At 40.8% G+C, this 23,053-nt stretch overlaps 2 protein-coding genes across 2 annotated transcripts in view; both read left to right on the top strand.

The window, feature by feature from the left end:
* Window positions 1-518: 518 nt before the first annotated feature.
* On the top strand, window positions 519-9,168 carry NDUFS8 (NADH:ubiquinone oxidoreductase core subunit S8). The gene is made up of 7 exons (XM_081938026.1): window positions 519-760; window positions 1,354-1,417; window positions 3,446-3,508; window positions 6,085-6,174; window positions 7,042-7,214; window positions 8,739-8,867; window positions 8,956-9,168. Exons 2-7 carry the CDS (start codon window positions 1,378-1,380, stop codon window positions 9,085-9,087), a joined length of 627 nt encoding a protein of 208 aa, XP_081794152.1. The 5' UTR covers window positions 519-760; window positions 1,354-1,377; the 3' UTR covers window positions 9,088-9,168.
* An 8,850-nt stretch (window positions 9,169-18,018) lies between these two features.
* Window positions 18,019-23,053, top strand: part of LOC309392757 (aldehyde dehydrogenase family 3 member B1-like) — a gene marked incomplete at both ends in the record, with an annotated part of 32,558 nt that continues 27,523 nt past the window's right edge. Inside the window, 2 exons of the mRNA XM_081954189.1 lie at window positions 18,019-18,081; window positions 21,073-21,238. Coding sequence (XP_081810315.1) covers window positions 18,019-18,081; window positions 21,073-21,238 — 229 coding nt within the window. The remainder of the gene's footprint in view (window positions 18,082-21,072; window positions 21,239-23,053) is intronic.

Raw genomic sequence — 23,053 nt, 5'->3', positions numbered from 1 at the left:
ATTATGAAGCCGGTGACAAATACAAATAATAAGAGCTTTACACGGAAATGTTAACTAAACTGAGCAATCTAAGCATTATGAAAGAGGTAAGGACTACTACTACCACCACCGAACCAATATTCTACGAATCTTCCCGGTAAGTTACATCCACCAATTCACGCACGATCGCGGATCAATGATATAATGATTCAGCCAATCAAAGACTTAGTTAACATCCCAACTGGTGGCACTTAATCTTTTCCCCGCCCCCAAATATTGGGAGGTTTCAGAGCGTTCAACAAAGCTCCTCTCACGGGTCATTTTCAACCAATGCCTTTTCAGCCAAGTGGTGATTGGTCCCAGTTATTCTTGCCGCTTGTCGGCGGCACTGAGCAGAACGACAGGTGATAACACTGTTTTTGCGTTCTTGATGTTTTATGTCCTGCTTGGCTTTCCGTGGCGCCCGGAAATTCATTCGCTGAGAGAAGAGTCGGGGACGGGAAGGGGGAGGGAGAAGCGTAGTAGCGTCGGTCTCTGGGACCTTCAAGACTGCCCTGAGGACGTAGAAATGCGCATGCGTTACCTAGGCTGACGATAGCGCAAGCTCCTAGCGAGATTTTCAGAAGAAAGTGGTCACCGCGAAGCGATTTACGCATGCGCGCCATTGTTTTTCTGACATTCGATGGAGTTAAGTCTTCCGAAGTATTAGAAGGGACGGTTCTTTTCTGCGGAGTCTTGTGGCTTTGAAGCCCCCTGCGTTTCCCTCCTTGGTTCTCTGAATGTAAGCAACGCCCTGCACAAAACATGGCCCGTGTTTGCAGCGTGGTTGGGTTGCCCCGGGCGTGCGACTGGGGATTCCGAATAGCTTCTGATGTGATTTCCATGTTTTCAGCTCTTTGCATTTTCAAAATGGGACCAGCCTGTCCCGTTTCGGTATTTTTGGTGCACGTTCTTACACGACCACCATCACTCCAGCAGCTGAGAAAGCCACCGTCAATAAAATCCTACTTAATCAGAAGCGTTTGACAAGCTGTCTCAGACACACTTTCATAGAGGAAAAAGTCAAGATTTAAATCCAAGGATCGCGTTATTCGTGGATAAATGGTCACGGGTTATAGTCGAGTAACCCTGTGTTGTGAACTTGAAATATTGTCCCCCGAGGCTCAAGTTATTTTTAGTTGAATGTATTTAGGTTTCTATCCTCCCCCCATCCGTAATTGTTTAGCATCTACCTCATCTGAGTTTTGTTCAACTTGCAAGCGTGTTTGTTATTGAGGACATTTTATGATATTAAATGGATTTCTTTAATAACCAGTGAACCTGGTTGCTTTTAAGTTTTTTTAAACTTCCTTTTTTTTCTTGCTATTTTTGTAGAGGAGTCCTAGAATCAAGCTGAAAATGCATGTCCTATGGATGGTGCGTCAGGTTTCCAAGACAGGTAAGTAGTGTTGCAAGAGTTTCTTCAGAAAGTGCAATTTATATGCTGAACATGCTTTGTAGATTGCAGCAACAAACTACATGCAGCTTAATTGCATTTATATCTCTTATTTTTGCTAAAAGCTATCTGGGAATTATAGTGACATTCTCTTGCGAGATGAATTGGGAGAATGATTCTGACTGGCCCAAAGTCACTAAGTGAAGGCCATGGTCAAGTAGATACTTGATCCTGGGTCCTCTAATCCAGCTACACTGGTTTTTACCTAGAATAGGGCTGTCAAACTCCCGACCCAATGTGTCATGCATTGGCCACACCCATGCCTGGTTTAGCAAAGGGGGGGGGAAATCCCGATACGTCACGTGATACCGCTATGACATGAGTTTGACATCCCTGACCTAGAAACTCACAAAACCTTATTCATACTTATATAATTAACTACATTCTCCAGTCAATTAGATCTGTGAAAGAGAGACTACAGTGAACTGCAGTCTTGATTACTACTTCCCCACCACTATGAAGCAAAGATAGTTGAATTCCATCACGTGGGTGGGAATTTTCTAGTTATTTCAGGGTTGGTGAATTTCTTTCCATTATATTACATCTTGGGGATGGAGTTGTCTTATACATTTCTTACTTTGAACAATGGAAACCATGTCACCATTTGGAGACAGGATACTTCATTATGAAAGTTATTAAAATACCTGGATCTGAGTCAGCGGTAGCAATGTCATCCAGTCAGATGAAATTATTTCCCTTGAATTTTTCCCCTTAAATAATGATTAATCAGGATCTAACAAGGTATAAATATTATTCAGGTATGATTGCTGACTTTAACTTTATATCATCCTTGTGGAATTAAATAGAAGTCTTGAAATATGTGATAATAGATTGTGGTTGGATTTTGAACAATTTCTTTGAAATTTGTATCTCTTGAAATAACAGATGACTTCTTTACTGATATTTAAGTTAAGTGCAGTCACATAAGAGGGCAAAGAGAAAGTGTTGTGTAATTGTGTATGCATATATTGTGGAAGTCATTGGTTGATGAAGTGGGAATTAATTCGTATTGTTTTCCAGCATCGACCTTAGAATATTTTCTCTGCCAGGTGCTTTTGCTAATTTTATGACATTCGCTTTATGAAGGTAGAGCTTATAGCAAAAGTTTCACAAAACTTAATTTTGTACTTTAATTTTAAAATGCATTTGTGAATTCAGATATTATAGCTGCACCCTGTATTTACAGGAAGATTATAAAAGGGACATAATAAGGATGTAGTATAAGTATGATGTGCCAGACTGACTGGATCGTGCTAAACTGTAATACAGTTTCTTTTATTTTAATGTAACTTGTGACCACAGCTATTGCGAGTTGTAAACCATTGCTTATAACCTATTTCAGTGTGTAAAACTGACCAGTTGTGGCTTGTTCTGTAAATCACAGATTTAATTGGTGCTTAGTATGGTATTAGTCATTTGTCATTTATCCCAGTGCCTTATAAGCTGCCTGTAAACACAGGCACGAAATATTATTCTCTTCAACGAGTCTAGTGGTCTAGTTATATTATGCTTGTTTGCAAATAATCCTGGTCATAATACAGGTAGTCCTCGACTTACAATCACAATTGAGTCCAAAATTGCTGTTGCTGTTGTGACTTCGAAATGTCGCGAAACAAATATTTGTGTAAGTTGAGGACGACCTGTGTTAGCTGCGATTTGGATTGACGAGAAGAATGAAGAGCTCTTTAGTTTCTCCTGGAAATAGAGCAAACATTCTTCCTCTGGCAGCCCAATTAATTCTTTGCTTGGTCTAGCCAGTTTACTCAACAGCATTTCTTCTGCTATTTGTTGTTCTTGTTGCATATAGCTGCCAGACAACTGCTTATATATATGGATGCTCTAGAAAGAGCTTGTTCAAAATTAAAAAAAAAAACTATCAAAGGAGACCTGGGTTGGAAACTTGCTGCTTTGGGGTTTCTGGGATGAGTATTTCTATTTTTGCTTCAAAATAACATTGCTGTTACTCTTCAGGGATTCCAATGTGCCTGAATATTACCCGACTTCTCAGCAGCACAACCTCCAGAGCTTCTTATAGTAAGTGCATCATCTGATCCGCAACACTTTAAGTAGGGGTCATTGTAGGAAAATAGCAATTACTAACAGAGGATAATTGAAAACTTTTGAAAGTCATAGTTTACAGAGCATATAAATGTTACTACATTCCTCTTGGGGAACATAGAATTTAATTTGGACAGTCTTTTTCAATGAGATCTAGTGCCCAGAAAATCATACTGTGCTAGTGCAACTTGTGAAGTCATCATTCCTAACATAATTCATGGATTCTGCTGGGAATAGGACAGGCAAGGAAACAGTTACCAGTGTGGACAATGTTGCTTTGCAAGTTTTACTTTTCCTAAGAATATTGAGACCTAGCCTCCTGTTTGTGCAGTTTCCATAGTAAATATTGTATTAGTGTGGTCATCTTTATAGAATGATTTATTTTATATGTATGTAATCTATAAATTTCATTAAAGATTTTTTTTCTTATTGTTTAAGAACAATACAAATTTTAAGTTAAAGATAAGGGAGAAGGTTAATATAAAATGGGAAAAAAAACAATTAGGTAGAATAAAAGGAAGGGAAAAATAAGAAACATTAAAAAGAGGCTTCTGGATGTCTTAATAGCAATTATATGTACATTCATATTTTACCTTCTCTGAGGTAACATCAAAAGCTTTTTTCTATAATTACCCTTTCTAATAATCAAATCCATGTCATCACTTCATTCCACCCCCTTTTTTTTTCAGCAAAAACTTTATAAAGGGTTTCCAGTTGCTAGTAAATATAGTAATTGATCTTTTTCTACACAAACAAGTTAATTTTGTCATCTCTACTAGATCTGTTATCTTTACCAACCATTCCCCTGTGGAGATATTTTGACGTCTTTCCATTTTTGTGCATATAGTTGTCTCTCAGCAGTGTTCATATGTAAAAATAATCATTTTTATAATTGTCCATTAATCCCAACAAAAAATAGTCATGGTTTCAGTTGAACTTTTATCTTTAAAATTCTTTGTATCAATATATGTATTGAACCCCATGTTTACTGTTTTGTTTTTCACAAGTCCATCAAGCATGAAAATATGGCTCTTTGTGTACGTCCACATTTCTAACATAAATTTGAAGTATCTTTATGCATTCTGGATAATTTTTCTGAAGTCATATGCCAACAGTGTACTGCTGTACAGGCCTAATCAGGCTCCCGTCATAGGCCTACTATGTGAGGGAGGCCTAGGCCTTAAAGGGCCACTATGTGAGGGAGCACACTCAATCAAAGGCCTCTGTACTGGCCTAATCAGGCTCCCTTTGCTTCATAGGCCTACTGTGTGAGGGAAACCTAGACCTGAGTTGGGGTGAAGGATGATTCTGGGAACACAGGCCAAAGCTGTTTCCTGAGAGATAGGCCCGCTGCAGTGAGGTGGGAGTAGGCAATCTGCTTAGGCCATGGCACACTCAATCAAAGGCCTCTGTAGTGGCCTAATCAGGCTCCCTTTATAGGCTTATTGCTGTAGTGGCCTAATCAGGCTCCCTTCCCCCTCCCATGACATCAGGAACAATTGCCGCTCTAGGACGCCGCACTTGCTGTCTTTAAAGGCCCAGGTTTTCCAGAGTTATGGTGGAACACACACACACAGATACCCCCATCCCACCCCCACCAGGGGTGTCTTACCCCCACAGGGTTTGTCTCTGGAGGGTAAATCATCTGTGTACCAAGTTTGGTTGAAAGTGTTCGAGGCGTTCCAGAGTTATGCTAGAACAAACAAACATACATACATACATCCGTGTGTGTGTGTGTGTGTGTGTGTGTTTGGGTATAAAGATGACCACACTAATATGCAATACAGCCCTGGTTCGATTCCCAGTAAGGGTATGGCTAGCTGATGAGACCTAAATAGGTTGAAATAGATCTATACTAGTCTCTCTTTATTTATTTATCAGCACAAATACAACACAAATATAAAAAGGCAACACTGAAAATAAAAATATGGTTTTCTGCCTGGATGGTCCTTTGTAATGAGCCAAAGGACAGAAAGGGGGAGTAGTGAGCTCCCTCCCATATTTGGGGATACCAGGGGTTGTAACGCAAATACATACCTATTTCCCTGGCCTAGCTGATAAGGAAGAGAGCCTGTGGCTTAGTGGCAATTACATCGGCCTAATATGCAATACAGCCCTGGTTCGATTCCCAGTATTTATTTATCAGCACAAATACAACACACACACACACACACACACACACAATAGTAAATAAATATAATAAAGAAGATAGATTCACTTGTTTGTCTTCCATTTCAAATTTCAGCAAGAGTTGAAGAATTTGGCAATTTTATAGTCATTTATGCATTTCAATTTCATATTTTGTCCTCTGTTGGTCAGTTCCAAATGTCCTGTTGTCTACATTCAATCTTTCTCTTAATTGTGCACACAAAAACCATTGAAAGTTAAATCCACCTGCAGCCAGATGCTCACTTGGTTTCATCTTATTATCTCCATGTTCTTGTTTTAACAATTCTCGCTAGGCTAACCATGTCTCTTTATTGTTCCTTTTCTATAAAATGCTTCTGTGGTGTCTGAATGGCAACAATTCCCTCCTCTTTGTTTTGCTGCAGAGTATGTGAATGCAAAGGAGGAACCGACGGATTGGAAATCAGTCACTGACAAAGCTGCACAGACTCTCTTTTGGACAGAACTTATTCGAGGTGAGAAGTAATGAGAAAAGTGATGGCTGTTATTTCTGAGCGCTAGCTGATGTGACATAAAATGGTTTACCCACAGGAAGTTAACTATTCCCTCTTATTTTGCTTCCTATTGTCCTTTGCAGCCTAACAGTTGGATATATAATTTACTGTCTTTTCCTAGGCCCTACTTGCTGGCCTGAGAATGTTGAGAAATTCAGTTGAGGTTGAGAAAAAGGGTTCTAATCCGTAGATTGTTTTTTTTTTAAATTGGATTTGGCATTTGAAGACAGACTCCTAATAGATAGAAAACATCTGTATACTATCGAACTGTAATATGAGGAGGAGACATTGCAATTTAGTCTAACCCTCTCTTTCATGTAGGAATCCAGATTAAAGCAACCATGACAAATCCCTGTCTAACTTCCCTATGCAGCTAAGAGGGAGGTCTCCATTTCTGAGGGCAACTGGCTCCACTTTGAACCTCTCTTACTGTTAAGATTTTTCCTATCATTCAGCTGGAATTTCCTGTCCTGTAAATTTAGCTTATTTGGTCAACTGTATTTCTGAACAAGAGAGAACAGATCTTCACCCTACTTACTTTGAAGCTGGAAACCTACAAGAATTGTTACCCAAATCCTAAAATGTTCCTAGTGAACATTTTTATATATATTTGATTCCTGACTTATTTAAATCTTGAGGATGAGATACATATTGCATTTCAGAGCAAACTGGTGTTCTTCAATAAATTGGATTCCAATTCATATTCATCTCATGTGGTAAATGACTGAGAGTATGAAATTGCAGTCCCAGCCTTCTAAGGGCACCAGTTTTGCCCTTCTGTGGCTTATTGAAAACCAAGGATGTGATTTTGTTCCATTTGAACATTAGGTTTAGCTACGACCATGAGTTATGTATTTCGAGAGCCTGCCACTATCAACTATCCTTTTGAGAAAGGCCCATTGAGTCCCCGATTCCGTGGAGAGCATGCCTTGCGCAGATACCCATCTGGAGAGGAGCGATGCATTGCTTGCAAGCTGTGTGAAGCTGTATGTCCTGCTCAGGTGAGGCCTCTTTTTTCAGCTTTTTCCTTCTTTTCCCATATGTGATGCTTTAATGAACTGTTTCCAAAATATTGCAAAATTCAGTGCAAAAAGCATTACCTTCCTAGCTACTGGTTACATACTACAGATGAAAATTGTATGATGGGTTAAAGAGCTGCCATACAATGTGCCTAGTGGCTTCTCTATGGCTGCACCTTCTTTTCTCTTTTGTATGATGGAAGATATTTTCCTTGCAGCAGGAAGGAACTAGACGAAGCTCTTAATAATTTCCTAAAGCCAGGGTTGAGTTGCGGGAGGTTCGCAGGGGTTTGGAAGAACCTCTAGCTAAGGTTCTGTGCAGTTTGGAGAACCCCCAAATCCCACTTCAGGCTGGCCCCTCCCCTCCCAGGAGTTCCCTCCCAGCCCATTTTGGATGCAGGTAAGTGCAAGGCGCCCTCAGAGGCTCAGGGAGGATGAAAAATGGGCCTACTGGAAGTTTGGGAAGGCCGGAAATGGGCTTGTTTCTGGCCTCCAGAGGGTCTCTGGAGCCTGGGAAGGCCATTTTCACTCTCTTGGAGGCTTGAGGAAAACTGAGGGCAAACTGCCCCCCGCCGTGGTGCAGGAGGCCGACTAGGCCCGAGAGGCCCAGGCCCACCAGAACCATGCCTACCCAGCAACCTGGCAGAGAACCCCTTGCTAAAATTTTTGAAGCCCACCCCTGCCTAAAGCCTGTGCTGTAATATTTTCCCGCCTGGTAGGTGATTATATTTCCCTTCTGGAAGTGCATTCCCAGAAGTCCCATAAAAATCAAGTAAGTTGCAGGGAATTCAGTGAAGTCTGGATGTGACAATGTATATGTGAAGAGTTTCTGTGATCTCAGTGAATCTGTATATAAATATGTCTCTCATTTGCAGAATTCGATACACAAGCTGTTAATGAGAATTGAAACGAAGTGCTTTTTATCGATGTAGGAGTTTAGCCCAAATTATATCATCATCTGATTGCTTCACACATGCATACAGGTCTAGAGTTAACGCTAAAACCATGGATTTTCTTCTAGCGTTAAGGGAATGGAATTATTTAGGAATGGATGTTCCCTGTCATGCTAAAATTCTGTGGGCTGTAGTGAAAGCACTTTTGTCTTCAAGAATCCCTTCTGTGGTATTTACAAAACTCTATCCCACTCTAGTTTTCTTAAGTGTTGCATGTCTTTGACTGAAGTATTTCATTCTAAATGAACTTATTATATCATGGATAAATTTCAGCTTGGGTTTTCTAGACTTCAAAAACTGGAGTTAAAGCAGGGTTTGATAATTTCCGTGGGTTGCCTTTGCAACTCACCTTCAGGAACATCCAGTGTTGTTACTGAAAAAAGAGTAGTCAATTTTTGTGGGGAATTTTTAAGCCAGGAATGGGAGTAGGATGCCTCTGGGAGGCAACACCCTCTTGCCTGAAATCCCACTGTTAGGATGTTACCATTATGCAGCTAAACTTTGAATAATCTCAGGGTGCTCTCCTGATTCTGAGAATCCTTTTTCTCCACAGGCAATCACTATTGAGGCCGAGACTCGCGCTGATGGTAGCCGCAGGACCACTCGCTACGACATTGACATGACCAAATGTATCTACTGTGGATTTTGCCAGGAAGCCTGTCCTGTTGATGCCATTGTGGAGGTGAATGAGGTAGTGGGTGGGGGATTTTGTTAACAAAGATGTCAGTCTGGATTTGCTTTTACTATATCTCTTTGCTCTGTCTCCCCAGGGCCCCAATTTTGAATTCTCGACTGAGACACACGAAGAGCTCCTATACAACAAAGAGAAGCTGCTCAACAATGGAGACAAGTGGGAAGCTGAGATTGCTGCTAATATTGAAGCTGATTATTTATATCGATGATAGAACATTTCCCTCAACCTTCACATATTTTATCAGCATGCTCATCCAAAGTTAAACCTATAATAAAAGGGCATGCACACACTCTTTGTTTCCCTGTGTTTTGAAGAACAGTAGAATTTTCAGGCAGCCTTTCTGTTGATAATGTAGCATACATCATCCTATTTGCAATTGGAAAGGTTGGGTGGGATTGAAAAGCAACACTAACTTCTTTTAATGTGCGACCTCTGATCCTTGACCTCATGGAATAAGTTTAAGATTTTTTTTGTGGAAAAAAGTGGTGATGAAGGAGAGAGAAACAGAGACAGAGATGGCGACAACATATTCCATTGCTTCGTATCCTCTCTGCTCAATAAACTTTTGGAAAGGAATGTGGCAGAACTGATATCACTTCTTTTAAGAAGTCAGTTTGAATAATTAGCAAACCCCACATTATGATATTCTTGACGCAGTATTTGGAAACCTCCATCAAGTGGGAAACATGCTAGCTCATGTGGAGAGAAGTAGGCAAAATATTTCTGTGTTCAACATGAAGATTCAAATATCGATGACAGAACGTTTCCCTCAACCTTCACATATTTTATTCAATTCAAGATTCAAATTAATAATCATATGGCTCTCGCCATATGATTATTAATTTTCTGATAGATGCCATTATGAGAAATCTATGCCAAACAGCCTTAAATAGAGTGGAAGGGGCTGCTTTAACGCAGAAAAAAATCACAGTGTAAAATTATTGGTACTTAGCCAATATTTTTTGAAGAGAGACTGTGTTGGGCATGGCTATATATGGTATGCTTGCTCCAACCTCTGAAGGAGTGGGGCAACATTCATGTACATCAGCTCTGTAGCACTGCGTCCCTTAACACTGTTGTGTTGGCTGTGCCTGCAAAAGGCTCAGTGCTCAAAACATTAAAATTCAGTATGTAACAATTTAATTACTTCATTGCTAAGTGACAGGGTCATAGCATGATGTCATATGGACCATGCCAACCTATGATTGCAGTTCCAACAATCCCAGTTGCCGTGATTGCGCAAATCCTGTAACAATTATTAGGACCTGTCACAAGTGCCTCTTGTTCAATGCTGCTGTAAATTAAAATGGTCACTGAAGGAGTGGATATGAAACAAGGACTACCTGCAATACTGGTTCAAAAGAAATACATATTGCAGTGTATTTTAATTTTACATCTTTTTTAAAAGTAAAGTTTTTATCAATAAGACCATGATAATACATTCATAGTCCTGTTGGATTTGAATCATTTGTATTTTCTGCAGAAATAGCATTGTCACCTGAATTAGAAATCAGTTAATATCCTGATCCCCATGCCCCAAATTTAATTTTCTTTTCTTTTAATTTAATTTATTGTTTTCCGTAGTATAATAGCATTATTCACTGGAAAGAAATTGGACAGTTGCAGAGAGTTACTAAGATATGTATATAGCAAAGATTTAAAGGATATGAATGGAGAAGAGTAAATTGTCCCATTTAATATTTCTATGTGCTAGCAAAGAGAAGTGTTTTTCCTAGCTGTTGTCATAACATCCCTTGCTAAAATATTTTAATGCAAATGAATCAGTATAATCAATTCTTCTGAAATAGGATAAGTAAAGGAAGTCAAAAGATGTTTAATGCCTGGAAAAATGTTAACTTGTATGATGGTGAATCAGCTTTCACAAGCAAATGGATATTGTATATCTTTTGATATGGTTGTTCTTGTTTAAGTGTAATATTGACTGGCTTGGATTTGTACTTTATTACCACTTTGTTTTTAAACTAGAAAATTATTGGAAAAGTCTATTCACATAAAGGCTTGAAGATGATATGGGGTAAATGAATCAACGACGAAACAATTTATAAAGTTCATTTTTATTCCAGTGCAAAAATGTAGAGACTTTTATTAAGATATTTATAATCTTTTTTCTGGTTGCTGAAGGGAATCTAGGAAGTAACTCATAAAAACAATAAACATGTACAAAATTGTTTTAGGTATTTCTTATGGCACTGCTTTGCATGTTAAGTACTTCAGCATACAGTGCATGTGTGAAACTTGATATAATGCTATATTTGATAGGTTCTGAAAGTTTTACCCATTGTTGAATTGTTTGTTGTATGTGAAATAGCTTGGAAATATCAATGCTTGCCCTCAATTTTTTGACTGCAAATATAGCTCCCTATTCCTCAAAAATAAGGAAGCTAGTATTCATCTTGAAATAGGAGGAATTTAATTATTTTTTCTCCTGTTTGGACACCTTTAAAGTAGAAACATTTGATGATATAATGAAGAAGAGGTGGAAAGATGCATGCGAAACACAGATCTTTTACTGACTTATAGCCATGATTGCAGTGATAAAGTTTCTTTTCCTTACGGATTTACTATCCTAAAACAACTACAGTTGATAAGTTCATATATCACACAAATGACTGCCGCAAGTTTGAAAGAGGTAAAAGTGCAGAAAAATCTGGTGTTTACAAGTAAAAGGCTGTGACCTCGCATTTATTGCAATTAGCCACATGGCATGGCTAAAATGCTGTATAGAAACCAGTATGATACTGGCAAGCACTAAGACAGCCACACCTTTTTCCTGCAGATATAATGGCATTGTTGCTTCTCTAGAAAGATGTTCTGGCACCCATCATCAAAAAGTCACTTTGATTATCAGGGCCTGTGAAATAAATAACTAAATCTCAGCATGTTAATAAGGCCTTCTCACTTTGATGATGCTACTGAGCCTCCGTATGTACAGTCAGTGAGTGAACAAAGGAAAAGTCAAGAATTTACACATCCCTTATAAGAGGTGCTCAATCAATGGAGGGGGGGGGGGGGCTTCCTGCATCTCTGGCTATGCAGAGGATTAAGGTGCGGAAGAAAGCAAAAGCTTTAATTTCCTTTGGATCTTCTGCCTCATCCGCTGAGAAGCAGGATTCGGGCTGCTCTCCAAGGTCGCACCCTATTCCCACAACTTGCTGGGCGGGTCTTCGAGCTGTCTGTTGAGAGCTTTGGCCGAGCAATTGGCGGCCCGTATGCTGTTCCGACACCAGCGCGAAGCGGACACGCATTTGGGTGTTCGCTTCTCGCCTTGCTCTGTCATCAACCGTTGTGTTTCTGGCCCGATTTCCGGGGCTCTCTTCTGAAGACCTATCGTTCGTGTTTGGAGAGTTTAGCCTTTCCGTCTTTTCCTTTAATTATTGCAACATCCAGCTAACTTTTAAGCGCCTCAGGCGCACAGCTTCAGGGTTGCGGCGGCCACCTGCTTGCCGGAGGTTGGATTAGTAGCTGTTGTGGGGCGTGGGGCGAATGGAGAGCCACTTAATGGTAGCGGCTTCTGCCAGAAGCGATCTTTCGGTTCCGGTGTGTCTTTTGGAGAATTAGATCAGAGGAGATCTGCCACTGTGTCTCCCATTTTCCAGTGTCTCTGAGAGGTGGGGAAGTTAGGACTCTATTTGAGAACTGGACTTTCTCCATCACCCTCGCGCCTTTTCTGGAGTGTAGAAAAATGCTTTCCGGCTTGGACTGCAGAATGGCCACTCATTTTTGATGCTGGAGTGTGTGCGTGTGTCATCTCTGGAAAGTTGAGACGGCTCACGAGAGAGAGGGAGAGAGAAGACCCCCCCCCCATCCACCCCTTTCCCACTTCCTTGTAATTAAAGCGATCTTTGCCCCCTTCACCAGTCTGTGATGTTCTCCAGAGATATTGGACTTTAGCTATCAGATGTTGACCCAGCATAAGTCCGCAGGTTGGGGATTATGGGAATGGAAATGCAAGACACCTGAGGAATAATAGAGACTCGCCTCGATTCTCTATTTCAAGAGTTTACTGGTTGACCCAGGAAAGTAATTATAACAGGGTACTTCTAGATCAGCCTGATCCAGAGGCAGCTGTTCAGGCCAAACAGAACCCCCCCCCCCTTTTGTAACTGATTCCTATCCATAAGAGAAGCAATATTATTTGTTAATTTATACTAACATAAAGCTGTATTAGCATTCCATTTTTAGATGTGATGATGATTTTCTCAGGATGAAGAATTTATGAAAAAGAATTGCTCAAGAGTTTATGAAAAAAAAATGCTTTTCTTTCTCTGGCTCCTAAAGATGCTTTCACTTCCACTTTTGCCTAATAAAAACTTGTGGGGGTTTTTAAGGGTCTTATATTTTTTGAGGGACCAACAACATACTTCTGCAGTTATGTGTTTGGTTGTATGCAACATTGTCTTTTTTTGCATGGGAAATTGCTAAACTTTAAGGCAAAGTCTTCACTAAATCTTGATGATGTCCTCAGCATGTCCATGTAATTTTTGGGAAGCAATACAGAAAAAGGGTTGTCATTCCATTGTTTCAGGTATTCTGAAATTCTCAGGACGTCTCTCATTTATCAGATTTAGGTATTGGAAATAATGTTTTCTTGCCTATGTGAGAATTGGAAGGAAGAAGATTTTCTGCATTAAAGTAATGAGTAGATTTCTTTAGGATGTATTTACTCTTCATTAGCTTGATTTGGCAACAACAGAAAACCAAAGTAGCCAAACAGGCTGAAATCCTGCAGCCTTTTTATTTTTGTCTCTGTCTTTATGATGCATTAAGTCATTAAGTAGCATCCTCTCTATGTAAGTAGATGAACCCTCAATGATTGTGGGTTGTTTTTGAAAACACAAAGTAGGTTGTGCAGAGTGTTTGAAGGGGTTTGTTGCAAAACACACCAATGGGGAAAAAAACAGCAACAGCCAGCCAATGAATTATTCTAAAGTCAAGTAATTCTCACAATAGGTTCATCCTTGTGGTAGATTTGCAGCCTTAATATGATACTTTGAAAGAATGATAGTATCTGGTCTTCTTGTGTGTATTTTTTGCTGGAGAAAATCGCTGGGGATGGCCAATAGTAATCTAGAACGTTAGATGTTCTGCAGAAGGATTATGTTGCAGACATGCTTGACTGATTTAATTCATTAATTCATTGCCCTAATTAAAAGACTTGCTTCCAGACAAAACAGCCTTTAGGTTTTGGGTGTGATTCCTGTGGCTGTTATCTTTTTGTCCCCATAGAAAGCCATCTTCTTTCTGCTCAGGTCGCTATCTCATTGCAGAGGGGAAAACACTGATCCCTGAGGGTGAAATTGAGAGACACATATTTTTTTCTTTATTGATTATTGTGCCTCATCTCTCCTTCTCTCTCCCCAGCCTCCTCCCTAAAACGGAAAGCATCCCTTCACCCCCACCCCATGCCTTAGATCGCTGCAGGGGCTGAATACTGATGCAGTCCTCATGCCAGCCAATATTCGCAGCCCTTTGGTTTGATATTCATGATCAAATATCTGTCTTAAAGATGAGCTTTCCCTAATTAATGGGATCAATATTTTGGTTTTGAGTGAAATACATTTTAATGGTTTGAATTCAGAAAGGTTTAAATTCAGAAAGGTTTAAAATAGTTTTTTTTTAAAAAAAACACCTTATGATTGAATTTGAATTTGAAACAATAATGTACAAGTGATGGCCATATTACTGCTATTGTGTGTAAGCAACAGTTGACATTTGAAATGGAAGAACAAATGAAAGAATGTATAATAAAATGAGCTAAAATGACCTGTATGCAAATGGGTCAATGGAAACATATGTGGTTAAAGGTTGAAAAATGTTATATTGTAGTCTTAAAGAGTTTTTTTTTTTAATAAAATGATGTATCACTGGTCCTTGTCACCAGATAAATTTTCTGGAATGTATTAATGTAGCTTGAATTTATGCTGGAAATGTGATCAACATGAAGAGACATTTTAACCCTGCTTCATTATGATCATTAAGTATAGTGGAATGAATCACTGGCTGTGCTTCTGATCTTACTGCAGCTTTCTTTTGCTTGCTTTCCTTGGCTTTTCACACCTTGCAAAGATCATAACTGTAAAGATTGGCTATAAAATCAATTTTTATCACTATTGTAACTGCAAAGTGAACTAAATGAGACATCGCTGAACAAGGAGTACTTACAAAGCAAAGCAAAGCTGAGATAAGATTATAAAGACCACCACCACCACAATTTCACTTAATGACCATTTCACTTAATGACCAAATTGCTGGTCCCAATTGTTGCGGCTAAACAAAGACCACCTGTTAGTTCCTGAATTGCTGCTGTGTGTAAAGTGAGTAAAGCCACTATGTGCCTATTTACTTATTCGTGAGGCCAGTTCTTCCATTCCAAAGTTGTTTCCTTGCTGTCTCCCTTCCTCCATGGTTATGGTCTGGCATAATTCTTGTTTTGTTTGCCAGAATAATGGTCCATGGGCTAGAAGATTTCACGATATAGAAATTTTCCCATGGGTAATCTGATGTATCTTGACATTTCCAATTGACAGTTTACCAAATTGGGGAAAGCCTGGTTTTCCTTTAAAATTTCAAATTCTTCAGCATTTCTTTTCCTTCAGGGCCCTCTGTTTCTGTTTTGCAGCTATGAAGCCATATATCTCACCTGGTTGGGCTATTGTGAGGATAGGAGGAGGAAGAGGAAAAAAACAAAGACCATTATTCAGTTGGAGGAAAGGCAGACTATAAACAGAATGATATAAATTAATATGGTACCTTAATTAGGGACCGGGGATCCGGAAAGGAAGATTTTACACTGTAGTATCCTTCCATTTGGGAACCAGATATGTAGCAGAAAGGTTCCTGGCTACAGGGAAGTGGGTACTTCTGAAGGAGCGTGACTCAAGACAGGATGTTGTTTATGGGTATTAAATTCCTGGACTCATTCCATACCACACACATCCTATATGATATCTTACTTTTCATCGAAAAAGTAAGGTGTGAGAGATAATAAAATGAAATTTCATGCATCTGGGTTTTGGGATGTTCTGCTTCTTCACCCCTCACCCCCACCCATTATATCCTATCCACCCCATGGAATGATGGAGAAAAAATGGACCAAGTCCCCTGAAGTTCAAGTGAGAAACAATTTTTTAACCATTTCCCTCAAACCCATTTCTAAATTTGAATGGTGTGTCTCTCCCCCCCCCCCCCCCCAGGGCATACCAAAGAACAACATAGCATCAGTTTGCTTTCTGGAAAATCTGTGCTATAAAATTTGTTGTTCTTTGTAGATGTTTTTGTCAGAGAGCCTATGCAGCTGGCAACATTATAATACAATTGAGCCTAGACATCCCTTCAGGCCAAGCTACAAATTTGTAATTTAATCTGACATCGGTGAGTTCATAATGATTTGAATTCATTTGAATTTCCTCAGTGGAGGACACACCTGCAGTGTCTCACACACACCTTTTTCCACAGAGTGCTTATTTGTACAACATTTGGCACCTAATGTTGATTAAAAATTAGAAGTTGCAGTTGTTAATTCTCCCAGTGTTCAACAATGGCAAATAGTAGACGAATTATGTAAAAATGTGTCAAATTCTTATAACCCAAAGGCAAGTTAGTTCCCTCAAATCTGAAACCAGCCCTATGCACTGAAAAATATAGCTATTAGACATCCCATAATATACGTATATAAAAACATGCGCGTATTCGAATGCAACATTGTGTCAAAATTTCAAAACAATTGGTGAAGAACTTTAGGAGATTTGAGATTTTGAATAAACAAACGTTACATTTTTATTTATATAGATTATATAGATGTCACACCTGTGACAGGTAAAAACATGCTTTTTTTGTAAAAACATGCTTTTTTGAAAACCAGCACCATCTGCTGGACGTAAAAGCAACACACACTATACTAAACATTTCACGATTCCATTTCAATGTTTCCGATTGCATTGTTATTTTGATTTTTCATACGCTACATGCATATCTGTGCCTGTGAGTTCCTCACACATGCACACACTGTAAATCCATTCTGAAATGGCAAAAATGTGTTTTCTCCCGTCGCTTGGCAATATGCATCTTCTAATCAGGCAAATGTATTTTCAGTTTTCCTTATCTAATATCCGACAGGCAGTGCAGTAAGGGCGGAGAGGGGGCGATTTTTACAGATGCTTGCATCCCCATTAACCCTGATCTTCAGTTACACTGATTATAAGGCTGTTTTCAGATGTGACAGAGATCAGGGCTGAAGTGCAGAGAGGAGGGAGGGAGGGAGGGAGGAAGGAAGGAAGGAAGGAAGGAAGGAAGGAAGGAAGGAAGGAAGGAGATGGAGAAGGTAGGAAGGTAGTAGGGAGGGAGGAAGAAATGAAGAAAGAAGGGGAAAAGGATGGAAGGAAGAAAAGAGGAAAGAAGGAAAGTGGGGAGGAAAAGAGGAGGAAGAGGGAAGCAAAAATATGGAGAAGATAGGAAGGTGGGAGGGAAGGAGGAAGAAAAGAGAAAGGGAAGAAAGAGGAAGGAGGGATGGAAGAAAAGAGGAAGGAAGGAATAAAAGTGGGAAGGGAAAGAGGAGGAAGAGGGAAGGAAGGAGATGGAGAAGGTAGGAAGATGGGAGGAAGGGAGGGAGGAAGAAATGAGGGAAGAAGGAAAAAAGAATGGAAGAAAAAAGGAAAGAGGAAGGAAAGTGGGAAGGAAAAGAGGAGGAACAGGGAAGGAAGATGATGGAGAAGGTAGGAAGGTGGGAGGGAGGAAAGGAGGGAGGGAGGAAAGGAGGGAGGAAGGAAGAAAAGTGGAAAGAAGGAAGGAAGAAAAGAGGAAGGAAGGAAAGTGGGAAGGAAAAGAGGAGGAACAGGGAAGGAAGATGATGGAGAAGGTAGGAAGGTGGGAGGGAGGAAGAAAAGTGGAAAGAAGGAAGGAAGAAAAGAGGAAGGAAGGAAAGTGAGAAGGAAAAGTGGAGGAGGAAGGGGGAAGCAAGAATATAGAGAAGGTAGGAAGGTAGGAGGGAAGGAGGAAAAAAAGAGGAAGGAAGGAAGGAAAAAAAGAGGAAGCAGATAAAGCGGTTAATTATCCAACAGAATTTTTGAATTCACTCGATCTGCCAGGGATGCCACCGCACATACTGCAATTGAAAATCGGTATGCCAATTATCATGCTGCGAAATATCAACCAGCCAAAGCTTTGCAACGTCACGCAGCTTGCAGTAAAAATATTAATGACCAACGTCTTAGAAGCAACAATCTTGATAGGACCTTTCAAAGGTGAAGATGTCCTCATTCCTCGCATTCCTATGATTCCAACGGATATGCCATTTCAATTTAAGAGATTGCAATTCCCAATTCGATTGGCGTTTGCAATCACCATCAATAAAGCTCAGGGCCAATCTTTACAATTGTACGGTTTAGATCTAGACACGGATTGTTTCTCACATGGACAATTATACGTTGCGTGTTCTAGAGTCGGCAAACCAGACAATCTCTATATCTGCATACACAATGGAACAACAAAAATATTCTATACCCACAAGCATTGTGAAATTAAACATATTAGAAACTTGCGCTTTCTCTTTTCTTTCTTTTCCATTTAACCAGACTGGGCCACAGCAATGCGTGGCCGGGTGCAGCTAGTAGTACAATACTTTTTGAATCAAGGTACCTAAAAATAGCTAACTTAAAAATGCATAAAAATCCAGGATCCATTATTTCTGTGGAGTTAAAATTTCCATAATGTTTTGTTCAGTTTTATTCACAAAGTTGTAGCTGTTGTAGCATCCTCACAGTTACATGATTATGATTTCTGACAGTCCCTGCCCACTTTCCATTGGCAAAGTCAATGGGGAAGCCAGCAGGAAATTGGAAGTCCCTCCTGCTCCCATTGCTTTTTGCCTGCCCATGGTCATTCTGTTATCTGTTTAGATAAGTAAATTGCCATTATCATTATTTTTCTAATTATATTATATACTCCTATTAGACGATCGTATGATGATACAGCATTGGGGTAAAAAATATGGTTAGGCTAAAATTTAATGTTTATTCTGGTCACATCAGAAGAAACATTACTCTGATCACATCAGGCAGCACTACCTTTCTATCAAACGGTGACCCAGTTGATCACAGGGTTGTCTAATATCAACTAAAACTAACTAATCAGCTGGTTGATATGGCTGATTTTTATCTTCTTACATATTTAACCTTAAGGTTAAAGTAGTATCTAACCACTGTGTTTCCACGAAAATAAGACAGGGCTTTATTTTCTTTTTACCCACAAAATATGGCTTGGGTCTTATTATGAGGGGAGGGTTTATTGTTTTGGGGGTGCCGGGCAGATGCTCTCTTGCGAGCGGGCTCCCAAAGAGCCAGGCACAGCCTCAGGGGCAAACGGCTGTGTTGCGCTGTTGCAGCAGTGCAACACAACAGCCATGAAGCAACCACGCTTACGAGCAGCCACCCGGCAAACCCCGTTTTCAGCTGGGCACAGCGCCATTCACTGACCTAGGGGTATCGCCAAGCCGCATGTGCGCCTGTTCGCCACTGCCTGGCTCCCATGGCTTGGTGCCTTCGAAATGCCAGTGAATGGCGCTCTGCACGGCTGGAGAGAGGGTTGCGTGAGCGACTGTTCCGCTCTCGCTCATGCGCCTCCCAGCCTCACAATGCCCTGGCCCAGCTCTCTCTGCAGAGGAAGAGCACCGCCGCCGCCGCCGCCATCCCAGCATGGCTTTTTCGGTGGCTTCCAAACCGAGTCTTCCAGTAGCGGCCACTGCTGGAAGACTCCGTTTGGAAGCTGCCGAAAAAGCCATGCTGGAATGGTGGCGGCAGCAGCAGTCGAGGTGTTCCACTGGGTCAGGGCATCGTGAGGCTGAGAGGCATGCGAGCAGGAGCGGAACAGCCGCTTGCGCAACCCCCCTCTCCAGCTGTGCAGAGCATCTTTCACTGGCATTTCAAAGGTGCCAAGCCGTGGGAGCCAGTGAACAGGCGCTCACGCGGCTTGGCAATACTCCTAGGTCAGTGAATGGCGCTGTGCCCGGCTGGAAAGGGGGCTTCCCGGGTGGCTGCTTGTGAGCGTGATTGCTTCATGGCTGTTGTGTTGCGCTGCTGCGACAGCACAACACAGCCGTTCACCCGAGGCTGTGCCCGGCTCTTTGGGAGCCCTCTCACAAGAGAGCAGCCGCCCGGCAACCCCCCTCTTCAGCTGGGCACAGTGCTGCTCACCAACCTAGTGGTATTCCGAAGGCGGCAAGCAACACGATCACCTTTGCCTCCCCTCGGTTCCCGCGGCTTGGCACTTTTGGGATACCACTAGGTTGGTGAACAGCGCTCTGCCTGGCCGGAGGTGGGGGGGTTGTCCAGGGGGCTTATTTGCAGGGGAGGGATTATATTTTTCCCCACCATAAAAATGTGGCATGGCCTTATTATCAGGACATGTTGTATTTTCGGGGAAACACGGTAAGTTAGTATCTAACTAAGAAAGTCAATCTTTAATATAACAAATCAGACAAGATCTAATGTTTTAAAACTTTATTTTAGGAGAAGTCCAAACCTAGGATGTTGTCTAAGTCCATGTACAGAAAAATCCATACACAGATTTTATATTAACTTAAATTCTGTATCTGATTGAATATTGTTTATAATGTTGCATATTCCCATAGGTTGGCCTGCCATTCTAAAGAAAAGACTTTATGAACTGTGCTGCTTATTTGAAGATATTGAAACTTGAGATGGTTTTGATCATTCTGAGAAAAGAGTCTTGCAAAATTTCCTATTTGTTTTATTAATAACTAAATCTTGCAGTCTATATTAACCATCTTTCCACTGATCAGATTTTCAGGTACATTGACCTTTGTAAAAATGGAAACAAAACATTGTAATTCTACACATAACCTACAGCAGGACATGACCTGTTGTGTTGTCTAATTGTCTGTTTTATGGAAGAAGCCCATGATGCTGCAATTTACAGATAGTCTTGGATGGTAAAGTCATATTCAATCAAAGACCTTGTTGCTGAATGACTCATAAGGCAGATATTTCTGGCTACTCATGTAGCTGCCCCACAGTAAATATATTAAAGGGTTTCCAGTGTTACTTGTTCCCTGAAGCACAGGATGCTCAGTTAAGAGTTCTGCTCAAAGATATTAACTCTAAAACACTCTCATTATGTCCTGAAAGATGACATATTTGTTTAAACTAATTATTTTCAGAGATGCAAAAGGATAATTGGGCAGACAGGATTCCTGTGTCATTTGGAGGATTATGATAGGAGCTTGGTGTGTCAAGATTATGGCTCACTCCAGTTTCTGAAAAAAACAAAACAAGGACTCCGCATTCGAGGAGATACCATGGAGGATGAAAGAGAAGAACAGAATTGTGAGCATCAGACTGTCAGAGTGGAATATTGATTCCCATGGTACTATTGCACTGTTAGGAACGAGCCTAGAGTGCAAAATATTTCACTCCTCATTGTTTTAAATATGAAAATATTGCAATATTGTAAAACCATAAGTGTTAGGAATGGGAAGATCTTTCTTCATCTTTAAGTCTACTCATATTCGGCCAAACAGCGCAACTTCTTTATAAAGCTCAGCTGGGGCCCGTCTCCAATTTTGCATCATTGGAACTTGTTCAGTCCAAAGTTCTAAGATCAGCCCTTCAAGATCCAAAATATGTCTCAAATAAAACTAGACTAGCTCTGAGACTAGAGCTAGAACTCATGAAAGTATAGGCTACAGTGTGGCTGTCCCATGCTCAACTATTGGATCAGACTATTCTTTTTCTCCCTTGGCCCTGTTCCGTGAACTATGAGGGACAAATTTCAAGCCACATGGAAAAAGGCAGTGACCACAAAAATATCCTCCTTCTTGCGCTTCTCTACAGATCTTCCACTCAGCAAGGGATACGATCAGCCAAAATTCTCATTAAGCAGCATGGAGCAGACCAGAGGGCCAATGGGATCTAACCAGGTCCCCAACTTTTACTGTCAATGGTTCCAATAGGCACTCTGTCTCCCCTGTGAAATACTTAGCTAAACTCAAACTACCTGACTACTGGAGAACCTTTATTGTAGCACCATGTCATGCCCAGAGGTGGGTTGCTCGGTTCGGCCGAACCAGTAGTAGAATTCAGGTCTGGGTCGCAGAACCGGCAGTGACTCAGGCTTGCCACGCTCCTGAACTGTTTCCCACGCAGCCACTGGGCTGCTGCCATTTGGTTTTTAGTGTCTGTGTGTGCACAGTTCACTGTAAATTGTTTTGCACATGCGCAAAGAACAATTTACATTGAACAGTGCACGCACGAGTGAAGCGTGTGTGTGAGCAAAGCATGCAGGCAGGTTGCAAACCGGTAGTAAAACTGGCAGCAACCCACCCCTGGTCATGCCCTTCACTCAGCTGTCCTTGGCTGATAAAGGAAAATTCCCTGCTGGGAGAGACAATGTCCCTGTGATCCTGGGCAAACAGAAACAACAGATCTTGTGTCTCAGTCATCCAAGTCACAGGTGTCTCAAAGGTGCTTTTCCAAAAGGCAACTGGATTGTTTTTTTTCCTCAGTGAAGAAGAAGTTTTGCTTCTTATCCAAGAAGTTTCACCGGTTCTGAGAGGACCATAGCTGAATCCAACATTTTTGTTGTTAAAGGAAACATTTGTTAAATGAGTTTAGCCTAGGGGTGAAATGCTACTGGTTTGGGACAGTTCATCTGAATCGGTAGTAAAAAAATGCTACCAGTTTGCCCAAAACTGGTAGTAAACAAATTGCTAGAAATCATGCGGCACAGCTGATTGTCGGAACTTTTTTTTTTTTTACTTTTTTAAGCATTTTTTTTTACTACTGGTTTGGGTGACACCGGTCTACACCGGTAGTTCCGATGATCAGCTGTGCAACAATCAGCTGTGCCACACAATTTATATTCGCTAGAAAGCAGGAAATCCTGCTTTCTAGTGAATCTAAATCGTGCGGCACAGCTGTCCCTCCCCCCCTCGCTGTTCTACTTTCCTTTGCAGAGTCAGAAAAGGCTTCTTAATCCAGTGCGCATACGCACGAAGCAAACCGGTATAAGACTTCAGAGCATTTCACCCCTGGTTTAGCCCCGTTTTACAGCCTTTCTTGCCACGGTTGTTGAGTTAATCATTCTAGGTGTTACATTAGTAACATGGTTGTTAAGTGAACAAAACCCTTTTTGCCTTTGCT

Source organism: Natrix helvetica (genome assembly GCF_964273705.1).
Source record: "Natrix helvetica genome assembly, chromosome: 1".
Lineage (NCBI taxonomy): Eukaryota > Metazoa > Chordata > Lepidosauria > Squamata > Natricidae > Natrix > Natrix helvetica.
This window is presented reverse-complemented; position numbering and strand designations above follow the sequence as displayed.